The sequence below is a fragment of the Lepidothrix coronata genome, unplaced genomic scaffold (genome assembly GCF_001604755.1).
Source record: "Lepidothrix coronata isolate B3197 unplaced genomic scaffold, Lepidothrix_coronata-1.0 Scaffold56, whole genome shotgun sequence".
NCBI classification, from domain to species: domain Eukaryota; kingdom Metazoa; phylum Chordata; class Aves; order Passeriformes; family Pipridae; genus Lepidothrix; species Lepidothrix coronata.
Window position 1 is genome coordinate 294,480 of NW_016690236.1, and position 21,372 is coordinate 315,851.

The following is a 21,372-nucleotide window of genomic DNA, read 5'->3' on the forward strand; positions in this document are numbered from 1 at the left end:
GAGTTTGTTAGTAATGCGATTTAAACTGCTAGTGCAGCTATGGAGTGTTCTGAGTAATTTAGAGTTTAACTAGGCAACTTTATTTCTCTTGAGTTTTAGATTAGGTTTTTTCCATATGCATAGATCATCTATTAAGACTCATTGATGCTTTGAATTCATTAATTACACTTAAACATGGAACATTTTAAAGATGAAGGTGAATTTCAAATCTCCAGTTGTAGGAATTTAATTTTTTACTATTACAGAATTATGAGTTGTGTTAATTCCCTAATACTGCAGAGCCCATGTAGAATAACACAGGAAAATGCAAGTTGACAGTAAATATGTTGGTGTATATTAGAATTAAGCTAACTCATGTGCTATCTAACACAATTCTAGTTACAAAGCAATCAATGTCATATTGCATCCATTCGCTAGGATCCTTGAGCCTACTGTGTGGTTGATTTAAAAACAAAAATGAAAACTCCTGACATGGAGAAAACAAAATGGGGATATGGTTTGAAATTTTAGAGTATTTTACTTGTCTGAGAGTCAAAAGCAATGGAGACCTTGTAAGAAAGCAAAATATTTACAGATTTTTTTTCCTACATCCATCTATTCTGTGATTTTTGCACTGTGACAGTGTGGTGCTACTTGATGCTGGATATTTATTTTTTGACACTTTATGAATTATTTCTCCTAAAGAGTGACACTTGCAAATAGTGCTATCATATTAGACAGAGGGAAGAAGATTGTGATTAAACAAATACTTTATTGAACTCCAATAAAATTCTAGCCCCCATGAAAAAAATAACTTACTTTATTAATGATGTTCTCATGAAATAGATCATTATCAACCACTCCAGATAAACATGCAAAAGGTGAGATGGCAGATATGCTTTTGGTGTTGTCCATCAAATAAGATGCTAGTTCAGAGCCGTGCCAATTCTGAGATGTAAAGTCTAGACAAGAAGTTTCATATACAACATAAGCTATTGAGACACAAACCCCTTTTCAGCAATCTAGTTTGAAAGTGGTAAGTTTTCAGTGCAGTAGATAGTGACAGGAAATAGAGTTAATGTTCCAAACTTAAATCCTTCTTGATATATCTTTGTTTATTTTGTTCACAAGAACTTCTGTGTAGCTGATTACAGTGTATAAGAAAGAGCTTTCTAATGGTAAGAATTACTATGTCTCAATCTCCCTCCTTGCAACTTAAACCTTTCTTCTTGACTTACTTGTAGCCAAAAGTTATGCCAAAAACAAAGGGAATGTTACCATTAGAAGACTTAGTTTACCATCATCTTTTATTCTGTCTTACATTAAAGGACAGAATAAAGGACGTCCTATACTTGAAGTGCTTTCTTATTGCAAAAATAGTATTTTTGAAGGCATGTTTTTTTAGAGCTAGACAAGGGGATAGTGGTATATTACATTGCTTTAATATCTGTCTTCCAGGAAATAATTTGAGATTATAAAGTAGTTAAATATTTTTCACCCAACGGCAATCTATATTGCTTGGTAATTTGCTTGCCTTTTCGTATTGCTTTTCTTACTGAATATCACTTATTGGCATAAAAAACTCAGTTGATTTAAAAAAAATGTGATGTTCTTTAATTGATACTTAAATCTTAAGGCTGTTCAGATGTTGAAAATCTAATCTTTGGTAAGATTCTGAAAGCAATTCAAGTATTCTAGGTATTTGAGGATCTGCAAATGCACTGATGATCAGATAAAAAGGCTTTTATTCAATAATTTTCCTTAGTTTTTTTTTTCTTTTATAGTCCCTTTGGTTTTTTGCCCTACAGAATAATGGAAGAATAGCAACTAAAATGATCCTTTCTCTGTACAAAACTTCTGCCACATACAAATTAATTGGTAATACTTGTAAAACAAAAATGAAATAGAAATTGTAAGTCTTTATTACTGTATCTCAAGCCATACGTTTTTTCTTTACAACATGAGAATTAACCTTATCTTCCTAATACAATTTCACAAATTATAAACATGCATTAATTTTTCACTTCATACCTGTCTTTGACAGTGGAAGTTTGTATTCTTGTTCCATATCAGCCAGCTTGGCAGTTGTCAGAAGAAAATGAGCAAAATTTTCCTGTACTTTGGTGTTGTATTCATTTAAAGCATCTGCAAAGTCTTCTGGTAGATCTTCTAGGAAGACCTTAAATAACATGCAGTTCATTGCTTAATGTAGGTGATTTGTCCAAAAGTGTCAGTTCTACATTGTTCCATACATAAAATATTAGTACACACAGAGCATATTGATAGAAAGAAAGAAAGTGTGCAATTTCAAACTTTACCCAGCTTGTCAGACTGCCTGGACATTTGGAATTAACAGACCTTAAAGATGAACATGAATTTCAAGCACAAAAGGCACGGAAGATAAACAGTAAGTATAAAATTCCTTACAGGGTACTTGGCAAACAGCTTTACTAAAGATGTTTCTATCTAGTTATAAGTGGCCTTTTGAAGGGCTGCCTTTCTCAGATCTTGTTTTGTCTATCTTGGTGTTCAACAGGTTTCCCTGCCAAAATGACAGACTGATGGCTGCCATTAGCCACAACAGTCCTGTAATCCCTCCTACATGACTAACCACTTCTCAGAAATAACAATTTTTCTCTTGTAATGCTTGCTGGAAACTGGCCACATAAACAGTTTAATACAGAAGAAGTTTCCTCTGTTGTTCCAGCCATAGGTGTGTTCTCCAACATTTTAAGGCCTTGCGTAGAAGAGCCAACAGCAGCACCTTATAAATGTTTCACTTCCCTACCTGCACCCATGGTGAGTTAACTTTGTGCAGAACTAATGGTAATGCTCATCCTACTAATACTGTCCCATTTTTTGAAAAAGCCTTAAGCCTACAGTGTCATATACCACAGAGCATGCTGGTGTCCTTCTGGATCACTGGTATGTGTCACAAAAAGCTTCAGCTCCCTAGATGGAGACAAAACTCTAGCAGAGTGAGAAGGGGGAGAAGGTGCTCCAAGTAATGAAGCAGATTCCCTTGCAGCCTATAGAGGAGAGCACAGTGGAGCAGAGATTTCCTTGCGGCCATTTCTGTGGAGAGGACCATGCCAGAGCAGATACCCACACTGCAGCTTTTGAAGAACCCCACACCAGAGCCACTGAATGTTTTCTGAAAGAACTAGAGCCCATGGAGAACCCACAATGGAGCAGGTTTATCCTGAAGGACTGCAGCCCACAGACAGGACTCACACTGGAGCAGGGGTGACATGGATGAGGAAGGAGTGACAGAGAGAGCTGTTAAAAATGGACCACAGCTCATTTCTGATTTCCTATCAGCCATGCACTACTTGGGGTGAGGGAGAGATAAAGGAGTCAGGAATGAAGGAGTAAAGTTGAGCCTGGGGATGGTAGAGGCAGGGGAAGGTGCTGCTGAAATTTTTATTTTTTGTTTCTCACTACCAAAATCCATTTTAATTGGCACCAAATTGATTTCATTTTCCACAAGTTAAGGCTGGTGTGCCCTTGATCATAACTGGTAAGCAATCTCCCTGTTTCTTGTCTCAACCCATGAGCTCGAGCTCCTCCATACTATTTTCTCCCACAGCCTGCTGAGATGGAGGAGCAAGAGAGCGTCTGGGTGGGCAGCACCAGGCCGCTGTACATCCATAAGGACACCAGTCTAACTGAGAAAAGGAAACAAATTGTTTGAAGTGGTACACAACACAAGTTACGGTAAAGACAAATGCTTTCTCTACCTTTGACTGGCAAAATTGGCGTTTGTATTTCGTCGAGCAGGCTGGAAGATACATTCTCCCAAATAAGTTTGCTAGAATGAGAACTAGCTTTTCCATGACATCTTCTGAAAAAACAGTTGAGTCTGTGTCAAAACAGAAAGTGCTTGGGTTAAATATGAAAGTGTAAAAAAAAATTATGTGCTGTTGTTTTTTTTTTGCTTACAATAAACAACTCCCATTCAGGAGTTTCTTTGACCATAACAGCTGTCAGGACAGAGGTTTTGCAAAACTATGTTGGATAAAGATCAACTCATGAGATACAAAATAGATAGTATTAGATCATGGTAGATAATTAAGCAACTAATAGTATGTACAAATCATTACTGTATTCCTATATGTTAACATATTGTACTATATCTCAGTGCACACAATAGATTTAACTCAGGTAATGAGACATTAGTAGTACTTACTTTTTTGATTTGTTGATATTCAGAGTAGTCATCCATTTTATTTGCTAGATAGAACTCAAATCTTACTCTGGAGTCAGAATTATTAATTTTTCTATGTATGGCATTACTTCTTACCTCACCAGAATGTTTCACAAACAGCGAAGATACGTTCATGATACCAGCATTGCCAGGTGTGTGCCTTGGCTTTCTCAGACAGAAATATAAGCATACGCAGAGTGTGTAGAGGCAGAGGTCAAGGATCTGAAGATGAAGGTGAGGCAAGCAAAAGGTAGCAGCAGCAAGAAGGTACCCAGTATCATCGAGGTTACAGAGCCTGCCATAGATTGCAATTAACTTGAATGGAGTATTATTTACCTTTAATTGGCTGGCACAATTTGTGCAATAAACCTTTCACAAGAAAGCTCACTAAAACGAAATTTGAAGGTTCATGATAGTACAAGTGTGTCACAAGTCCAGCAAATCCTATGGGGTTACATTCTTGATCCAAGTAGCCCTATTTAATTTGAAAGCAAAAAAAAAAAGCTTAGTTGTAAAAGATGAAATTAGATACAACAAAAATATACAATTGTGATATTCAGAACAGTCTTTCAGCCTAATGTATAGTTACCTATTGAGACTACTGAATTTACAGTAAAAGGCAAAAATTTCTGCAGGTATAGATTTTGACCTTATAGATTTGGATCATGTTGCAAATGAAATGTGCATACAGTCATCAAAGTAAGGCCTGATGCAATGTGTGTTAAAGAGAAAACTATTAACCTAAATGTTTGACCAGATAAAAGCCCAGCAAGCAGTGTTCTGTCAAATGTTTTGCTGCAAGATATTTGGATGCTAGAAGCTTATATAGTTTTAAAAAGCAACAGGACAAGCTCATGGAATAAAACTCCTTTAAAGGCTCTAAATTCCAGGACAGCTCTCCTATGAGAGATCAGTCTGCATTATGCCTTATAAGCAAGTACGGAGTATTCCGAGAATCATCATACGGTTGGTTTTTTTTAATACACTAATTATTGGAGACAGGATATTAGGTGTGTGGGTCAGGCTTTGTCCAGTTCTTATGCTAACTGTAACTTTTTGGAAACATTACTGGACTCCTGCAAATTGATCAGATTCTTCTCTTCAACAGAAGCATCAGACCCATCATCTCAAAAACAGCAGACACCCAGAAGAGGCAGAAATGTTGGCTAGGAATCATACTAGGAGCAGGACTTGGAAACCTGGGCACAGATGATTTGTTAATGTAATCACTTACTGCCTGTAGTCCTCAGCTGTAAGCCAAAATGGAGTCATGCATGAAAGTTTTCCAAAATGGTATCCACCATCCACCAAACTTAAAACTATAACTATGGAGAGATGTACAACTAATTTTCAGTCTTATCTAAGATCTACTTTCTAAACTTTCGCTTTGGAAATCATGTCATCCTTAGTATGTCTTAAACTCCTATCATTTCACATGCATGCATTTTCATACATAACATAAATGCACAACTCCAACTTTCCTAATCTATTTGTAATCTTATAGACCATAACACATTGAATTTATTCCATAAGTAGCTCAGAATTAACCTCAAACTTAAGACGTTAGAATTTTATCTGTTTCCTTAAATTTGTAACAGAAAGAAATAGCCTATTGCTATGAAATAAAAAGTATATGGTTCTCTAAATTAAAGCATGCAAAATAAACAAATAAGAATCTGTAGATTTAAGAAAAACTATCCTTTATGGGAACAAGTCAAAACATACCTCTTTGATAAGAAATTGCAAGGAAAACACAAAATAAATTTTTAATATTTCAGCATATCTTTCTTTTCTGAATGACATCAGCGAATGCTTCAACACTGACAAAGCCTGGTCAAATAAAAAAGAAAAAGAAAGTAAAAAAACCCAGAAATCAGAAATCCAAAGGAATGTTGATATTGTAACAAGAAAAAAATGAATATCCAGCTTTTATGCTTTGTTTATCAATTGGTTTTCAGGATAAAAAATGCTATGTAGAGGTTATTTAAATTTTATGTAAATTGAATGCCTAACTCTTGGAAATGCTCGTGAAAAAGTCTATCCTCTGTCAAATGTACGCTCATTTTCAAAATGCAGCTGGGGTTTGTAAAGTTAATTACGTTAAATTCATACAGAGATCTAAAAGACAAGGATTTAAATATCATTAAACTAAACCCAGGAAGTTTTGAAATTACTCCTTTCACTATAATACCTTTTGAACATAATAAATATTTAACACAGAAGTTTACAAATCTCCATTGTTATCTTAAGAATTCTTATGTCTGAATTCATTCAGTGAGTTCTCAAAAATAAATGTCTATATGCTGAAGTGGATGTAAAAATCAGATCGTCTGGAGGTAAGAGTTCCTTAACACTTACAAGAGGAGATCTCTGACCAATTTGTAATCTTTATGGGTTGTTTACTTAAATCACTGCATTAAATGGCAAGAATAAGAATTCTTTGATTACAGATAGTTAGTACGTGTATTTAAACAAGTTAGCAATACATAGAATTTCCTCATTGTTTCAACTGAGGTAGCACTTCATAGCACCTATCTTCCCTATGGAAATATATGTTCTCATATTTTCTTCAAGTACAACTAAAATTTTAAATATTGGAAGACTTGCTGATTCTCCGGTTTAATACAAATACTGCATAGAACAAAAGCTGATAAAATTACTTTGCTGCTAGTGGCATTCTTTCTGATGATAAAATTTATTGCAAAGAATAAATGCATGACAATGGACAGCAGAATACTGCGGAGAAGATGGCACAGGTACTAGAAGCAGTTATAGCAGAATATACCATTTCATTTGGGGCAGGCTGGTTACCTGTGAAGTGCATAACTTTCTGCTCATGTTAAGGAAACAGTATTTAATTATACTGAAGTTAAGAAAAAACATATTAAACCTTTGCTGTAGCATCTGCTTTGTCATCAGCCTTTGCAGCCAACAGCATGAGTCTCAATATTAAGGAAATAGTCAGAGGAAATTGGCCTTTCAACTGAGGTACATTGGATTTGATAAGTCTTTCAACTTTGGGCAGTGGGATGTCATAGAAGAACACATTTCCAATCATATCTTGTCCCCGTCTTCCAGCACGCCCTGACATCTGAAAATAAAATATTCATTAATCATATCATTAATAAAATAACATTATTAATTTTTAAATAAAAATACGTAACTTGTATATACCATCTATACAGTCTTAATAAAGCATTAATGCAGAATTATTAAAATAATGTGTGCAATAATATGTTGTACCTCAAATCTAGCTGGTTTACAAAAGTGGTGTGTTTCTTTACTTTTTTTAATATGAACTTCCAAATTTAATGGAAGACCTAAGCACTGGCCAGGATACTTACATTCTCTCAAATGTCATTTTAACATTTATTTTTCTTCAAGGTTAATTTTAACTTTATTTATATCTATACACCAGCTTTGTTTTCAAGTTACATTTAGTTCCGAATAATTTCTGAGTAGATCTAGAGCAGAGGTAGTCTCAGAATGAATAAAGAGCAGAGAATATAAAAAAAGAGCAGGGAGAACCTTCCTAAGGGTATATTCTCTTGCTTGGATCACCTATCCTTTGTCTGGTCTATTGCAGGGACTTGCCCCTTGTACCAGATGATGTGATAAAGCTGGAGTCATATATATGTATATATATATATGTGCAGCAGAAGGTAGATGCACATAGGTCCAGATATAGTACAGATCCACTCACACTGACACCGAGAGCTAGGTGATGCCATCAACTGTATGTGGCCTATACGGCCTCTTGATCCTGAGGCAAACTGGCAGTATTTTATGAATACTGGTTTGAAAAGTAGCACAGGAGCAGGAAACAGGTGCTGCTGAAGAGGTTAGAGTCTCTCAACCCACCTAGTAAGTTGTGCTGTGAGTAGAGACATTCTGCTTTGTTGCATTTGCAATCTCACCTCCACACTGCTGTGTTGCATTGTGGAGTGCCACTTCCAAGACAGAAAGAACTCAAATGTCCCCATTAATCCGGTCAACAATCTTTCCTTTCATTGTTACAATCCCACTGTATGTTCTTACGGTGTAAAACCCTGGCTAGAACCAAACAGCTTTTGTTTTTCCAGCTTCCATAACTAAAAGCCAAATATATGCCTTTACTTCACTCAGCAATTGTAATCTTTGAATTGCTGAAATAGGTCTTTTGACTACACACTGTAGTACACCTGTATACTGCTCTTGTAATAAAAAGTGGTTGTTTTATTTCCATACCTGTCTGTAATTTAAGGCATCTAAAAAGACAGAATCTTCAGCAAAGACAACAGATTTACATGGCATGTTGATTCCCAGAGCAAGAGATGAAGTAGCTGTGACTACCTATAAAATATCAAACACGAGTGTACCTATTAGAAATGGCAATATTCAGTTTAAGAAAAAAAAAACCAACACCTGTAATATTCAACTTAAATCAACAGGAATTTTACTATAATTTCTCATATTTTGCTTTAATTTCTCATATAATGCTAAAATTTCTCATCTCTCATGCTTTAATTTGGTGAATTTAATAAAGCTATGAACATAAAGGAATTTCACTCTTTAGTGTAATTCATATAGTTATTACATTTGCATATTAAACTTTTTATCCTGAAAGTTATACCATATCTATTATGAAAATTGAAATAACTAATAAATTGCAATAATATTGGAATTGAACACAAATTGAAATATTTCATTAAGACAGTGCAATATATAATAAACCTATAGACTTCATTTAACTAAAGCACATTTGGTTGGCTGCTGCAGTGAAAGACAAAAAATGTTTCTATAAATACATTAGCAACAAAAGGAGGACTAACAAGAATCTCCATCCTTTGCTGAATTGGGGGGAAACATAAAGGCAAAGGATGAGGAAAAGGCTGTGGCACTTAGTGTGTAAATGCAACATATTTTACCACTAGTAAAAGGTACACTATATTTCAAAATTAAATACATGGACAAACTAAGACCTTAAAAAAAAAAAATTGATCCCAATTCACCAACCTTCACATATCCCAGCCTGAAAAGCATCTCCACTACTTGTCTTTGCTTAGCGGACATAGATGCATGATGATACCCAATTCCCCTCAGTGCCATCATTTGCTGCAGATAACCTCTTCTCTCAAACCTAAGACGATGAAAAATCTTCCTCAAAGTCTACAAATAAACAAATGTTAAGTATAAACCACAAAAGTATTAAGCATAACCAGGTGTTGTTAATTTTTCAGTATTTTCTGAACTTCACTCTACAGCTAAGTGTTATCTGTTCTGAAGTTTAAGCTACTTCTTCACTGCCTTAACCCATGTGCTACTGTGGGAAGCAGTGTTCCTTCCAGATCAGCTGACAGCAGTCCAAAAATGCTATTAAACTTAAAAGTTCCCAAGATAAGGCATCACAAGTTTGATCCCAATGCACACAATTTTCCTCTTTCAAGACAAATCACAATAAGCAGAAAGTATTATCAAGACACTTCATCAAATTAATAATTAAGAGCTATATATATCACAATTACATTTGCTCCATGAAGAGACAGCTATATGAACCACAGCCATGTTTTAGAAAATTTAGACCAGAGGGAATCTCTTGGATCAAGGCCCAGGCACCCACTACTGGTGAAAACAACCTCATATAAATATATTTCTTTAATTATTCATTAATTATTTCTATCCAAATATATACATTAATATTTCTGATGAACACCTGCAGATTTTCAATGGTTTTCTCATCTTTTCTTTCCTTGGGGGACATAAACACATTGAAAAGCAAAGAAAATTTTGCTTTGTGAGGACTAGAATTTTTGGAGTCTAAAAAAAATTATTATTTAGTATTTTTACAAGATATGAAGGTCTTAACAATCTTTTGTTAAGTACACAAATGGGCCATATACACTATGCTGATGATTCAGAAAAACGGGAGTCAATAAGTAATAGAACTGTGTTGCTGGAAGTTCATGGAAGTGAATTAACTGTATTTTACATCCCAGGATTCCTATCGCAAGAATTCAACACCTTTTTATTTGGCAGAATGAAAGTTGTCCATACATCTTAAAAATAAAGTTATCTAAGATTGGAATCACATTTAAATGGGAATATTCAGAATATTTCTTGAAGTCAATGAATGCTGTTATAAAGTATAACTGCATCATTATATGCTTTTTACGCATTTATGCATGAATTCACACATTTTAGACATACAAAAATAAAACCAAGTTAGAATTATCAGTGAATTACTTACATCTTCATCCACTGCTTTATGGTCAGCGTAAGTACACACGGAAGGGATAGTAGTTAGCGTTTTAAGCCTTATTTCTAGGTTGGTTTTTTTAGTTGAAAGAAGTTCCATGCTTTTCATTTTATGAGGGCTCAACTTTTTGGTATCCCTATATAAAATATACAATTAAAAATATAATTTTTTTGTAATTAACATACATTTCTCAATTTTAAAATGTTCTTTGGATAGTGAAAGATGCAGACTCATTCCCTTTTAAACTGTAGGCTCAAACTTGTAGGTATATCTGTTAATGTAAATACTGATAATGCTAACAGCTTCATTTTATCATGGCTCATATGAAAAACTGCAAGTAATTTGGGGTGAAGTAGAGAGGACAAAAATTAAGGAAGATAAAGACAGAGACTATAAGTACTTCAATTAGCAAATTTGTAAGCTAACTAGATTTCATAGGAGAAGGATTAAAAGAAAAACATGATGGATTTACTGCCAATAATGTCATGAACGGCAAGGATTTAGGACAGGATTTGAAGAAGAGAGGGGAGGGAAGAGTATTTAAGGGCAAATTTTTAAGGTACTTCAATGTCTAAATATGTGTCTAATAGTAGTAAGTGAGAACTTGAAAATCCAGTAGGAATTTAAAGTCAACTAAGTTCATTCTTCCATGATATTATGTCCAAAGAATGCACTGTAAATTGTCATTAGGAGGATAAAACAAAGATGTTTTATGTTCTTGAAATTCCTGATAACTATAGCCATATTTCACTCCCAAATGTCTTGTAAAATCCATACTCTATGATCATAAAATTAATAAAATTAAAGGTTAAGGGGGGGGAAATACAGTACAATCCAAGCAAAAGGCTGACAAATAATAAAATAGGATCTCACCATTTGGTGAACCTGTATTTCATAGATCCACTACCCTGGTGAGGCTAAACTACGAAAATATTCTCCCACAGTGGCTGACCCAGAAGCAGGGTCAAATGCTACACTGTTTTTAGGACTTTCACGACTAAACTTACTGTTTGGAAAAAGAGCTGTTCTGATATGTTGATATCTCGGTAGTTAATTACTCCAAATTGACCAATCTCATATACTCAGGTCTCTCTTTGATTCTCTTGTTGTAGTGCCAGCACCTTACCCAACGCCAGCAGTGCTGGCATCTTCCTGCTGCCTGACTATACAGTAGGTACTGCTGATTGATACCTGCCACTCGGCTGCTCCAGCAGTGTGGGGTACTAGAGCACAAAGAAGAACAGGACTACTATTCCTCAAGCTAGATGGATGTGCTGCTGAAAGGTGCAATCCCCAGAAAAAAGTTATCACAAAATTACACTCTGTCATAATACGTAAGCTTTTTAATAACATCTTGTTATAATACTTACTCAGGGAATTTTGTTAGCATTTTGGTCACTTTTCTTAGTTTTTCCCTTAAATGCTCTTCTTCCCTCTCAGGATCTGGACCTTGTATACTTTTTTGTTTTTCCAGCAATTTAGAGAATACAGTCTTGGCTGCATATTCGACTGAATCGATGTTAAATCTTGAAGTAAACAATATATAATGTACATCAGATAGGTGAACTCTAATACAGTTTTATTACAATTTATATGTAATGCTGTTAAAATAGTATTCAATGAGCCCTATCATCTGATGATAGTTAGAATCTAAACATTAGAAGCTTATCCCTATTTCATGTCCAACATACTCTACGTTCTCTTTCAAACAGCTATTATTACAAAACCAAGTGGTAAAATGGTTCTACCAATAAATTATCTACAGGAAGTATGCTCAGCTCTATGTTTCCCTAAGATGGACACTTGGACATAAAGTAAACTGCAGCTTAAGTCACTTTAGTTCTTCTCAACTACCCAACTGAGAATCAGTGCCTGTCCTCATCTTCCACATGGCTGTTCTTCCTCATAGCTTTTTCACTATTGGACTGTGGAGTTTAACTGGGATGAAGACTTCTCCAGCTTCACTCTCAAAAAGAATTTTTTTCATTCCTCTTGCTTCAGGCGGATAATGTTAATTAAAACCACACAAGATGCTGGCAACACATACAGTGAGGCTGCATCCAAACCCATTAGAATATTCACATTCAAATCTGTCAGTCACCAAGATCAGGAGCAAAATTTTCACCTTTGCATAAGCATGTGAGGACTGAAATTGCAGTGAGTATGCTAATCCTAGTGTCTAATGCAAGGACAGGCAAGGCTTTATACTGAGATGAGCAAACTTTCCATATTTACATGATTGTTCCAGTGCATTATTACAGCAAATGTATGCACTAGACAGCTGTTTACTGATAAGTAGCTTATTTTTATTAAGTCCAGCATTGAAGTACATGCCTAATTTACTAATATAAGCAATATCACTGACAATAATGGTATTATCAATATGATCATAGTTGTGCATGTTTGATATTACATAATTACACCTCATATATGCAAACCAGGTTGATTGATGCATTGTCACTGGATGTAAGATGTGATTTTTAGAGGTTATGCAGTGGGAGTATCACCATATAACAAACGAATACATTAACTAAATCACATCTCACCCTTTTCCATGGCAAATCTGCCTTTACATAAATCATTTCCACCTTTAAATAGACAGCATACACTTTCCACAAGTTTTACTGACTACACCAGAGCAAAGCAACGTGATTAAGTTTCTTGTAATTTTCTCAGACATCATGCATGGATTCTACCCTTTCCACACAGTAATTAAATGCTCCCAGTTTTATTTCAGCTAAACTTCAGTGCCATAAAGATACATGGGTTGATAGACCTTCACTTTTAAGGCAAAGGTAATAAATACCATGTAAATGGTATTTGCTTATCAATGCTTATCTCCATACTCATTTTTCTGAATATAGGCAATACACATATAATACATGAAATGTACATACTTACATAAAAAATATGGCAGGCAACTTATCCATCTCATGTAATTTATCAACAAAGTTTGCAAAATGTTTCCACTTCTGCTGTTCTGAGCAATCCACAGACTTTGGCTTAAGGTGCTCCAGTAGTTCATTCACCTGAGTGAAGTAATAGTTTTATGGAGATTTTAATGGCAGATACTTCTGTCTGGAAGCTAGCAAATACGAAGACTCCATTTTCCTGTGTAAAATTCTATCAGTACAAATTTTTCAAATCATTCAGAACTGGAATAGTCACTTATAGTTTACAGACTAAAAGGTCTGCAAGTTATCAACTGACTTTGGCAAGAGCTCAAAATAGAATTTTCATGGCTACCATGGTTTTCAGCTCATTGCTTGAATTTCTGTCTTTTACACGGGAACATACATAATGTTACACAGAAGGTTTCATATAAGCAACAAAAAAGAAGTAGACTAAAAAAGCAGATCAAAGGTACAATATTCTCACCAACTGTAGGAGGTACCCAAAGGAATCATGAACTGATATCTCAGAGCAGTATCAGAAATCTGATTCCAAGAGATGAGAAAACATCACCTTAAAAATGCTCATTAAAATGCTACAAATAGTGCTTATCTTTCAAGTAAAGCAACAGTTAAATGTAAGAAATATGGACAAACTCCCATAATTATATTACTATATATAATTACTGTTATACTAAAGCTGGAAAAATCTGAAGAAAGTGCCCTCTAGCAACTGTTACCTTCTGCCTTTGGCCAAGCACAATCCATTTGCTTAGTTCTTTCTTCAGTTCCTGTTCATATTTCCTTGCATCTGCCTTTTTTATTACTACTTTATTCTTGAAAGAGACAAACTCCTCAGGATCTAGCTCCTGGAACAATATTAATATTTAATGTTAATTTAAAGAGTTCTTAATCTATTACTTTGTTACTCTAGTACTTTGTCATCTATTTATTTTGATAAGTTTTGCTCACAGCTGTGTATGCCCACCTGTGCCCTTGGCCAGTCTTGCCAGACTTTTACCATTGTGTCATAAAGCTGGATGCTCTCTCGTGGAGACAGAGAAAGATCTGAAGGAATACCATAGTTCTCAATCTGCAAGGAGTATAAACAAAAGAAAAATACAGAAATAATTTTGATGGAATCCATGTTGCCTAAATGTAAGAGTTGCTAAGCAATGTTGACACCAGTGTTATGCTTACATGATTGACTGTTAATGCAGCACATGGATGAAAGTGTTCAATGGTAAAATCACTACCCTTTAGAGAACACACATACTTTTCCAAATCATTGTATCTTTCTTCATACAAGACTGTGAAGAGACAAAAATGTTGTCATGTTGCACTTCGTTGTTTGAAAAAGCAAGTATTTAATCCTGTAAGGTTTGTTGTTATTCAAAAGAAAAGAAAAAAAAACAACAAAACAACAAACCAAAACACTTAAGTTTACACACCATGACTTAAGTTTTTGCAGAAATCACACTAAAGTTTATTTTTTAGTTACAAAATATTGCGATACACACCTAGTCTAACACGATATGATTTCTTTTGTTCTTGTACTTTAGATTTCACTTTACATTGTCTTGTAAAGTTCTTTTCAGAGTTTGTAGAGCTTCCTTCTATTTTATTCTCAGCACGTTGCCAATACCTTTTCACAGACTGTAACCACCTACAGTGGAAAAATCAAATGAAAATAAGATTTGTAAAATATATTTTAAGAAAATCAGTACAACTATAATATATGAGTTACTATGATCTGCCTAATTTCTCCTATAGAATTTCCAGTCCCTTGTCACCAATTTCAGTGCAATTTTCTCCAGCTTATCCCAGGGCGCAAATAAAAAAAATGTGAAATAGTACCTATACACACACACACACAGATATATATATAGTGCAGGAGTCTTCTCTGACTGATGATGGATAAGTGTGCTTTGGCAATTCAAGCAGATGTAAAAGCCTCCTGAATTCCTCCACACAGCTCAGAGTTACAGAGTCTGAAGGAATAAGTAGAGTGTGTTCTCATTACAAAGTTAAGAACTACAGTATAGTTTTGTGTCGACTGGGGAGTGAGGGTAGCATAATACGTATAACATTGTAATTCCAAATCAGTTGTCTTTCCAATACTAATTGACCTATCTATCTAAAACAGCTCATATCTAATGTAAATATGCTCCCATGGGCAATAAAATTCCACACGTACTCAGTTAGGTGTTCCGGGTTACTGACAGTAGCAGAGAGTGCCAAAAATGGACATCGAATTGTTATCAGAAGATGTTCCCAAATCTCTGCTCCAATTTCACTGCCAAGACAATGTACCTAGGTTTTTGGGAGAAAGGATTAAAAGAAAAGAAGAAGTGTTCCTTATCAACGTGTATTCATAACAGGAGTTTTGTGTTTTGCAAAAATCAAAAGTTTGGCAAGATCAGAACTGAATAATCCTTATGTTGTAGCAAATGACCATGGATCCAAATCAAATGTTCAGTAAATACCTCTCCAGACTTAACTAGATAGCAAATTAGTTTAAATTTCAATACTACATTTACTGTTTGTACCCTACATGCTCACTGGCATCATTAGCAATTAATTCCATCTACAAGAAAGAATACAGGAGGAATTTTAAATTTAACAAGATTAATCATTGACTTCTTCCCTGGAAAGTCTGACCAATAGAGTATGATGTGTCATGTGTATGATTCCAGTCTGGTATGTTCTATCTGTGCCATTGAGACTACAGTGGTGGCTTTTAGTTTTTCAGTTGACTGACTTGAGAGAAATAAAGGAAGTTCGTGGTAGTTTTTATTGAATTGTATGTCCTCTTGAAGAATAACAGAGTTTTAAGTTCTTTCACTGGAGGACAAGTCTGAAATAATACTTCTGAAAGCTGTTTTTTTACCAGTAATAAACTATGTAATGAAAAAATGAGTCACCAACATTTTTCTCAAGGTTTTTCTTATATTTGTTAAATTGGTTACTATTAAAAGATGCCTACCTCATCAAATATAACATACTGTATTCGTTGGGTCCATTTCTGGCAACGAGGAGACAGCATCAAGATTTCTAAGCATTGAGGCACTGTCACTAATATCTAAGAAGAAAGGTTTGCAAAACATTATTTGCAAGCAAACTAAAACCAGATTCTATATTAAAAAAGCATTTAAAAATATGTATGTATGTGATTTCAAGGTAAACAAGAGTGAATGCATGTTTGTCACTGCTGTCTTCAAGAAAGGCAAGAAAGAAAACAGAGGAAATTACAGGCTGGTCACTCACCTCCATCCTGGGAAGGTGATGGAGCAACTAATATTGGAAATCATTTCCAAACAAACACAGAACAAGAAAGTCATCAGGAGTATTCAGCATGAATTCACCAAGGGGAAGTCATGCTTCACCAACTCATATGATGAAAAGACTGTCTTGGGAGATGTGGGGAGATGTGGGGATAGCTGTAGATATTGTCTTCAGTAAGGCTTCACACAGCATCTCCCACAAGATTCTCACAGGCAAGCTGTTGAAGTATGGGCCAGATGAGCAGAGTGAGTGGATTGAAAACTGGTTGGAAGGCTGGGCCTAAGAGGCTGGTGATCAGTGATACAAAATTTATCTGAGACCAGTAACCAGTGCTGTAACCTAGGGATCAACAAGGGGGTCTGATCCTGTTTAATGTCTTCATTAAGGGTCTGCATTAAAAAGTGTATCCTCAGTAGGTCTGCTAATGCCACCAAACTGGGAGGAGTGGCTGACATGCCAGAGAATTGTGCTACCATTCAAAGGGACCTAGAAAGGTTGGACAAATGGGCTGACAGGAACCTCATGAAGTCCATCAGGGAGCTGTACAAACTTCTTTACCTGGGGAGTAACATGCCCATTCCCCAGTATATGCTGGGGGCTGTCCAGCTGGGAAGCAGCTCTTCAGAAAAGGACTTGAAGGTGCAAGTAGACACCAAGTTAAACATGAGGCAGCAATGTGCCCTGGTGGCAAAGAAGGCTAATGATTTCCTGGGCTGGAAACTAGGAGGAGTTTGGACAGCAAATCAAGGGAGGTGATCCTTCTCCTCTACTCAGCACTGACAAGGCCATACCTGAAGTCTTGTGTCCAGTTCTGGGCTCCCCATTACAAGCGAGACCAGCCTAGTGGCCTTCTATAATGAAGTGACTATGTCAATGCACAGGGTAAAAGCTACTGATATGTTCTATCTGGACATTGATAAGGCATCTTCTGTATGCTGGTAACAAAAGGATTTTAATGGTTTTTCTTTTAACCAGAGCAAGTATTATAAGGCATCTTCTGTATGCTGGTAACAAAAGGATTTTAATGGTTTTTCTTTTAACCAGAGCAAGTAATCACCTGCATGTCCACTAATGACAAAGAGGTGAGGTTGTATGCCACAGACTTACATACCTAAGTACAGGTATGCATAGATTTTTCCTGAACTTTTGACTTAGCAATGGCTCAATTGTTCTAATTAGAATTAACATTTTCAGAAGCCAGATGGAAAACAGAAGTCATTAGTATTATTATGTGTTAAAACACCCATAAAAATATACCTGAGAATTCATGACATCATGGCGATAATCTCGTGTAAAGACTCCACACACTGTCAATCCATCTGGAAGTTTCTTGGTGAATCGACTGTATACAGTTCCTACCACTTGGTTTACAAGGGCCTTAAATAAAGAAGATCATTAACAAAACTAAAGAGTGTATGTCTAAAGATATATGATAGTCTAAGACATTTAAAGGCATTCAATTTTGGCATTGATATTAATGTACATCTACAAGCACTTTAATGATCTCAAAGTCCTTGGGCTGCATGTTTAAAATACATTTCTGCATCCAGACTGATATTTGAATGAAATTTTGATACCCAACCTGAGTACAAACACAAAAAAATTTGATTTTACTTACAGAAAACAATCCACAGAGATTGTTCTCAAATAACAGCACATGTAATTCACTACATAAAAATCATATCACTGAACATTAAAATAAATTTTATAAGAAATCAAAACATTATGCCTCAGCACTTAAATCAGTTTTGAACTATTAGGATGGAATTCTCACTAAAAAATATCCCACTACTTAGAGTTTCATACATTTTCACTGGAACTCAATTAGAGAAACGTGACTTGCTTAATCATTTTTGCTTTCTAATATTACTTTCATCATATTGGTAGACTTTTGGTACTCTCATCATTTACCTAACATGCTACCTACAGCTTTTTTTTATATATTAATGTTTTTGACTTTAAATTATCTATACAAATATTAATAGACAAAAACTCTATGCGAGCCAAAATATTTTGAAGATTTTTTATAAGCATGCTCTAATGCATGTAAATATAAAACAGAATGTAAATATTGTTTCTAATAAAAAATACATATCGACTAAAATTGTGTAACAAGTTACCCCAAACAGTTTCAGAATCATGACATAGTCATACATACAGAGTATGTAGTAGGAAACAGCCTTACCTTTGTAGGAGCAACATACACAACTACTCCTTCGTTGCTTGTTTTCAGAACTTTTTCCATGCAATAGTATGATGCATATGTTTTTCCTGAGGAAGTGGGAGCAACAATCACTGCGGATTCATTATTATCTACAGCATCAAGAAGTTCTCGCTAAGAGAAGAGCAGATATCAAAATATTTTGTCGTTAAGTTCATATTGAGTGTTCTTTCTGTGAAAACATCTTTTATTTCTGCATGTAGATTTTAAATACAGATTTTAGACTACAAAGGGTCAGAGTTAACTTGCTTGTGTTATGATTGTATTCTTTCCTCTTAAATTGTTAGTGGAAAAAAAATGGAACTACAAATTATAACTTGTCTATTTCAATTATTTGGTCTGACAGACAAAAAAAAGATCATTTCTATGAACTTCATGGAAAAAGTTTGTGTCTCATTACCTGCCACGTGTCTGGTATGAAATGTTGCACTCGGGGATCTGGATCATTTCTCTCTTCTCTGAGCAAGTAATAATCCATGTATTGTAGCTGAAAGCGAGCTGAACCCACTTCAATAGCATATTTGCTTTTATTCTGATCACTGCTTTCTCCTGTCTATAAGGTCAAAAGAAAACTCAAGTTGGTTTGAAAGCTAGAAAGAGATTAAGAAAATGGCACATCTTTTGCTCTGTTGAACTGTGCAAGCTCTGAAAAACATATGAAAGTGCAGGTGGTTTTTTAATAAGTTCTCTCAGAAATCCGCACCATACAGTCTTACGTCAGGGTTACATTTAGTGCTCTTGGAAGGAGACTAGGTTCTAAAACTACTATGTCTTCCACAGCGAGTATTAGTGTTGGTATTGTTTTTGTTATCAGAAGAGCTAACAAAACTGGCTACCAGGCAAAAGCTCTTCACACTATTGCCTGCCAGAGCCTTCTCATCATATATTTATGTCTCTCTTCTTCACTCTGCTCCAATCCCTTGTGCAATGAATCCCACTTGCAAAAAGAAATTCAATATAAAGTAACCGTGATCTCAAATTTTGAAAAGCACTGTATTTTTAAAGAATGCCTGTATACCCTAAGACATAGCAAATTTAATGTTCATGGATGCATCTGGTTACAACACCTGATCCTGAAAGTTGTACAGAGAAGTCTTATGTGTATAACATACACTAGAAACTCAGAAAATCACATTACAATTTAGGTTATCAGGGTTTGGACTTGATGATCTTGGAGGTCTTTTCCAACCTTAAGGATTCTACGGATATCTGGATGTCAATCCAACTCACTGATAGAAACAGTTGCATTTAATATGGGTCACTCAGGTTATTCAGCCGAGTTTTTACTGTCTTTAAGGATGGAGATTTCCCAACTTCTTTAATTTCTTCAAGGAAATATTTTCAGCTATTCCTGAAAATTTCAGTTATTCCTAACATTTCTCCAATTTTGTAAAAGTAATAATCATAAACAAGGAGCTTCAAAAACAAAAGTAAGTCCAAAATACACCAACTGATGTAGAACCCTCCTGAGCAAGAATTAAACCTGCCAACATATCTCTTCTATCACCCAAGCCTTCATAGCAAACTTTTTGAGATCCCTGGATCCCTTAATTCTACTTCCTAAAATGTAGTATAGCTTATTTGGAACACCAAACACCTTTACAACAATTACGTAGCTGAGAACAGGTAATCATCGTGTACCAGTTGAGTTCACGCAGAAAAAGAGAAATAATTTCCACTCTTAAAGGGGAGAAAATTTCTTACAAAAAATTCACTTCCTCTCTCCTCTGTCCTGAACCTCAAAGAAGGATGATAAACAGTTTCCAAAAATAAGCTTCCAAAAATTCCTAACTGTACTGCACCTGAAAAATGGGACACTGAAGTAACTGATACTGGTTTTACAGTTCACTGTGACCTTCCTTCCTTTTGCTATTGACTTCATATTCTTGCAAGAGAAGCTATCTACTCCCTTTTCTGCCTGAGAGCCACTCTAGCATCCCCTCTCCCTAATAACATACCATCTGCACACAAAGGTATCAAACTGCTCTTGAATCAGCCAGTGGGCAGAAAAGCATAAGGTCAGTCCTTGGAGAAATTACTTCAGGCCAAATTCAGTGTAGCTACTGGTGGTCTCTGCAGTGCTAATAACGACAAGCAATTCAGTATCAGAAACTGTTTCCTTCAGAAGCGATTAGGAATACCATAACATCAAAGAGAATAGTTTTCATCCACCTCCACAGTCTCAAAAGATTTCCTATTCTAAAGTAGCACATTTGGACCTGCTAAAGAGCAGCTGCTCTTTGCTTAGCTTTTTACACTTATTTTTAACATGCAGAGCAGAGCTGATGTGATGGACTGAACTTCAGGTACCTCTCAGACACATCTAAGGCCTCAGAAGGACACAACTAGAGCAAATTAATCTTGATGTCTGTTTCAAAGGCTGTCTTTGCAGCCATATAAAGTTCTATTTTCTAAAGGGGAAGCTTACTAAAGCTAGCCCTCACATCATGCAGAGGAATGTATACATGAACCTAAAGAAGATTAATACCTGAATCAAGGATAAGATAGTTCCAAATCTTATGGCACAATGCAAAATAAAATAAGCTCAATATTG

The 21,372-nt window shown here is 35.4% G+C and overlaps 1 protein-coding gene across 5 annotated transcripts in view; it reads right to left on the reverse strand.

The window, feature by feature from the left end:
• The window catches only part of LOC108498161 (probable ATP-dependent RNA helicase DDX60), a 43,742-nt gene that overhangs the window by 4,428 nt on the left and 17,942 nt on the right, over nucleotides 1-21,372 (reverse strand). For 4 of the 5 annotated variants that reach the window (XM_017816526.1, XM_017816525.1, XM_017816524.1 and 1 more), the window contains 20 exons: nucleotides 19,219-19,371; nucleotides 18,783-18,932; nucleotides 17,855-17,974; nucleotides 16,299-16,394; nucleotides 15,510-15,625; nucleotides 14,833-14,978; nucleotides 14,513-14,622; nucleotides 14,301-14,405; nucleotides 14,053-14,181; nucleotides 13,323-13,450; nucleotides 11,792-11,947; nucleotides 10,413-10,557; nucleotides 9,182-9,334; nucleotides 8,414-8,518; nucleotides 7,077-7,277; nucleotides 5,912-6,016; nucleotides 4,523-4,661; nucleotides 3,720-3,841; nucleotides 2,011-2,158; nucleotides 799-941 (listed from right to left, as the gene is read on the reverse strand). In XM_017816526.1, the coding sequence (XP_017672015.1) occupies nucleotides 799-941; nucleotides 2,011-2,158; nucleotides 3,720-3,841; nucleotides 4,523-4,661; nucleotides 5,912-6,016; nucleotides 7,077-7,277; nucleotides 8,414-8,518; nucleotides 9,182-9,334; nucleotides 10,413-10,557; nucleotides 11,792-11,947; nucleotides 13,323-13,450; nucleotides 14,053-14,181; nucleotides 14,301-14,405; nucleotides 14,513-14,622; nucleotides 14,833-14,978; nucleotides 15,510-15,625; nucleotides 16,299-16,394; nucleotides 17,855-17,974; nucleotides 18,783-18,932; nucleotides 19,219-19,371 (2,670 nt within the window). The remainder of the gene's footprint in view (nucleotides 1-798; nucleotides 942-2,010; nucleotides 2,159-3,719; nucleotides 3,842-4,522; nucleotides 4,662-5,911; nucleotides 6,017-7,076; nucleotides 7,278-8,413; nucleotides 8,519-9,181; nucleotides 9,335-10,412; nucleotides 10,558-11,791; nucleotides 11,948-13,322; nucleotides 13,451-14,052; nucleotides 14,182-14,300; nucleotides 14,406-14,512; nucleotides 14,623-14,832; nucleotides 14,979-15,509; nucleotides 15,626-16,298; nucleotides 16,395-17,854; nucleotides 17,975-18,782; nucleotides 18,933-19,218; nucleotides 19,372-21,372) is intronic. The other variant, XM_017816527.1, reaches the window with a different exon arrangement.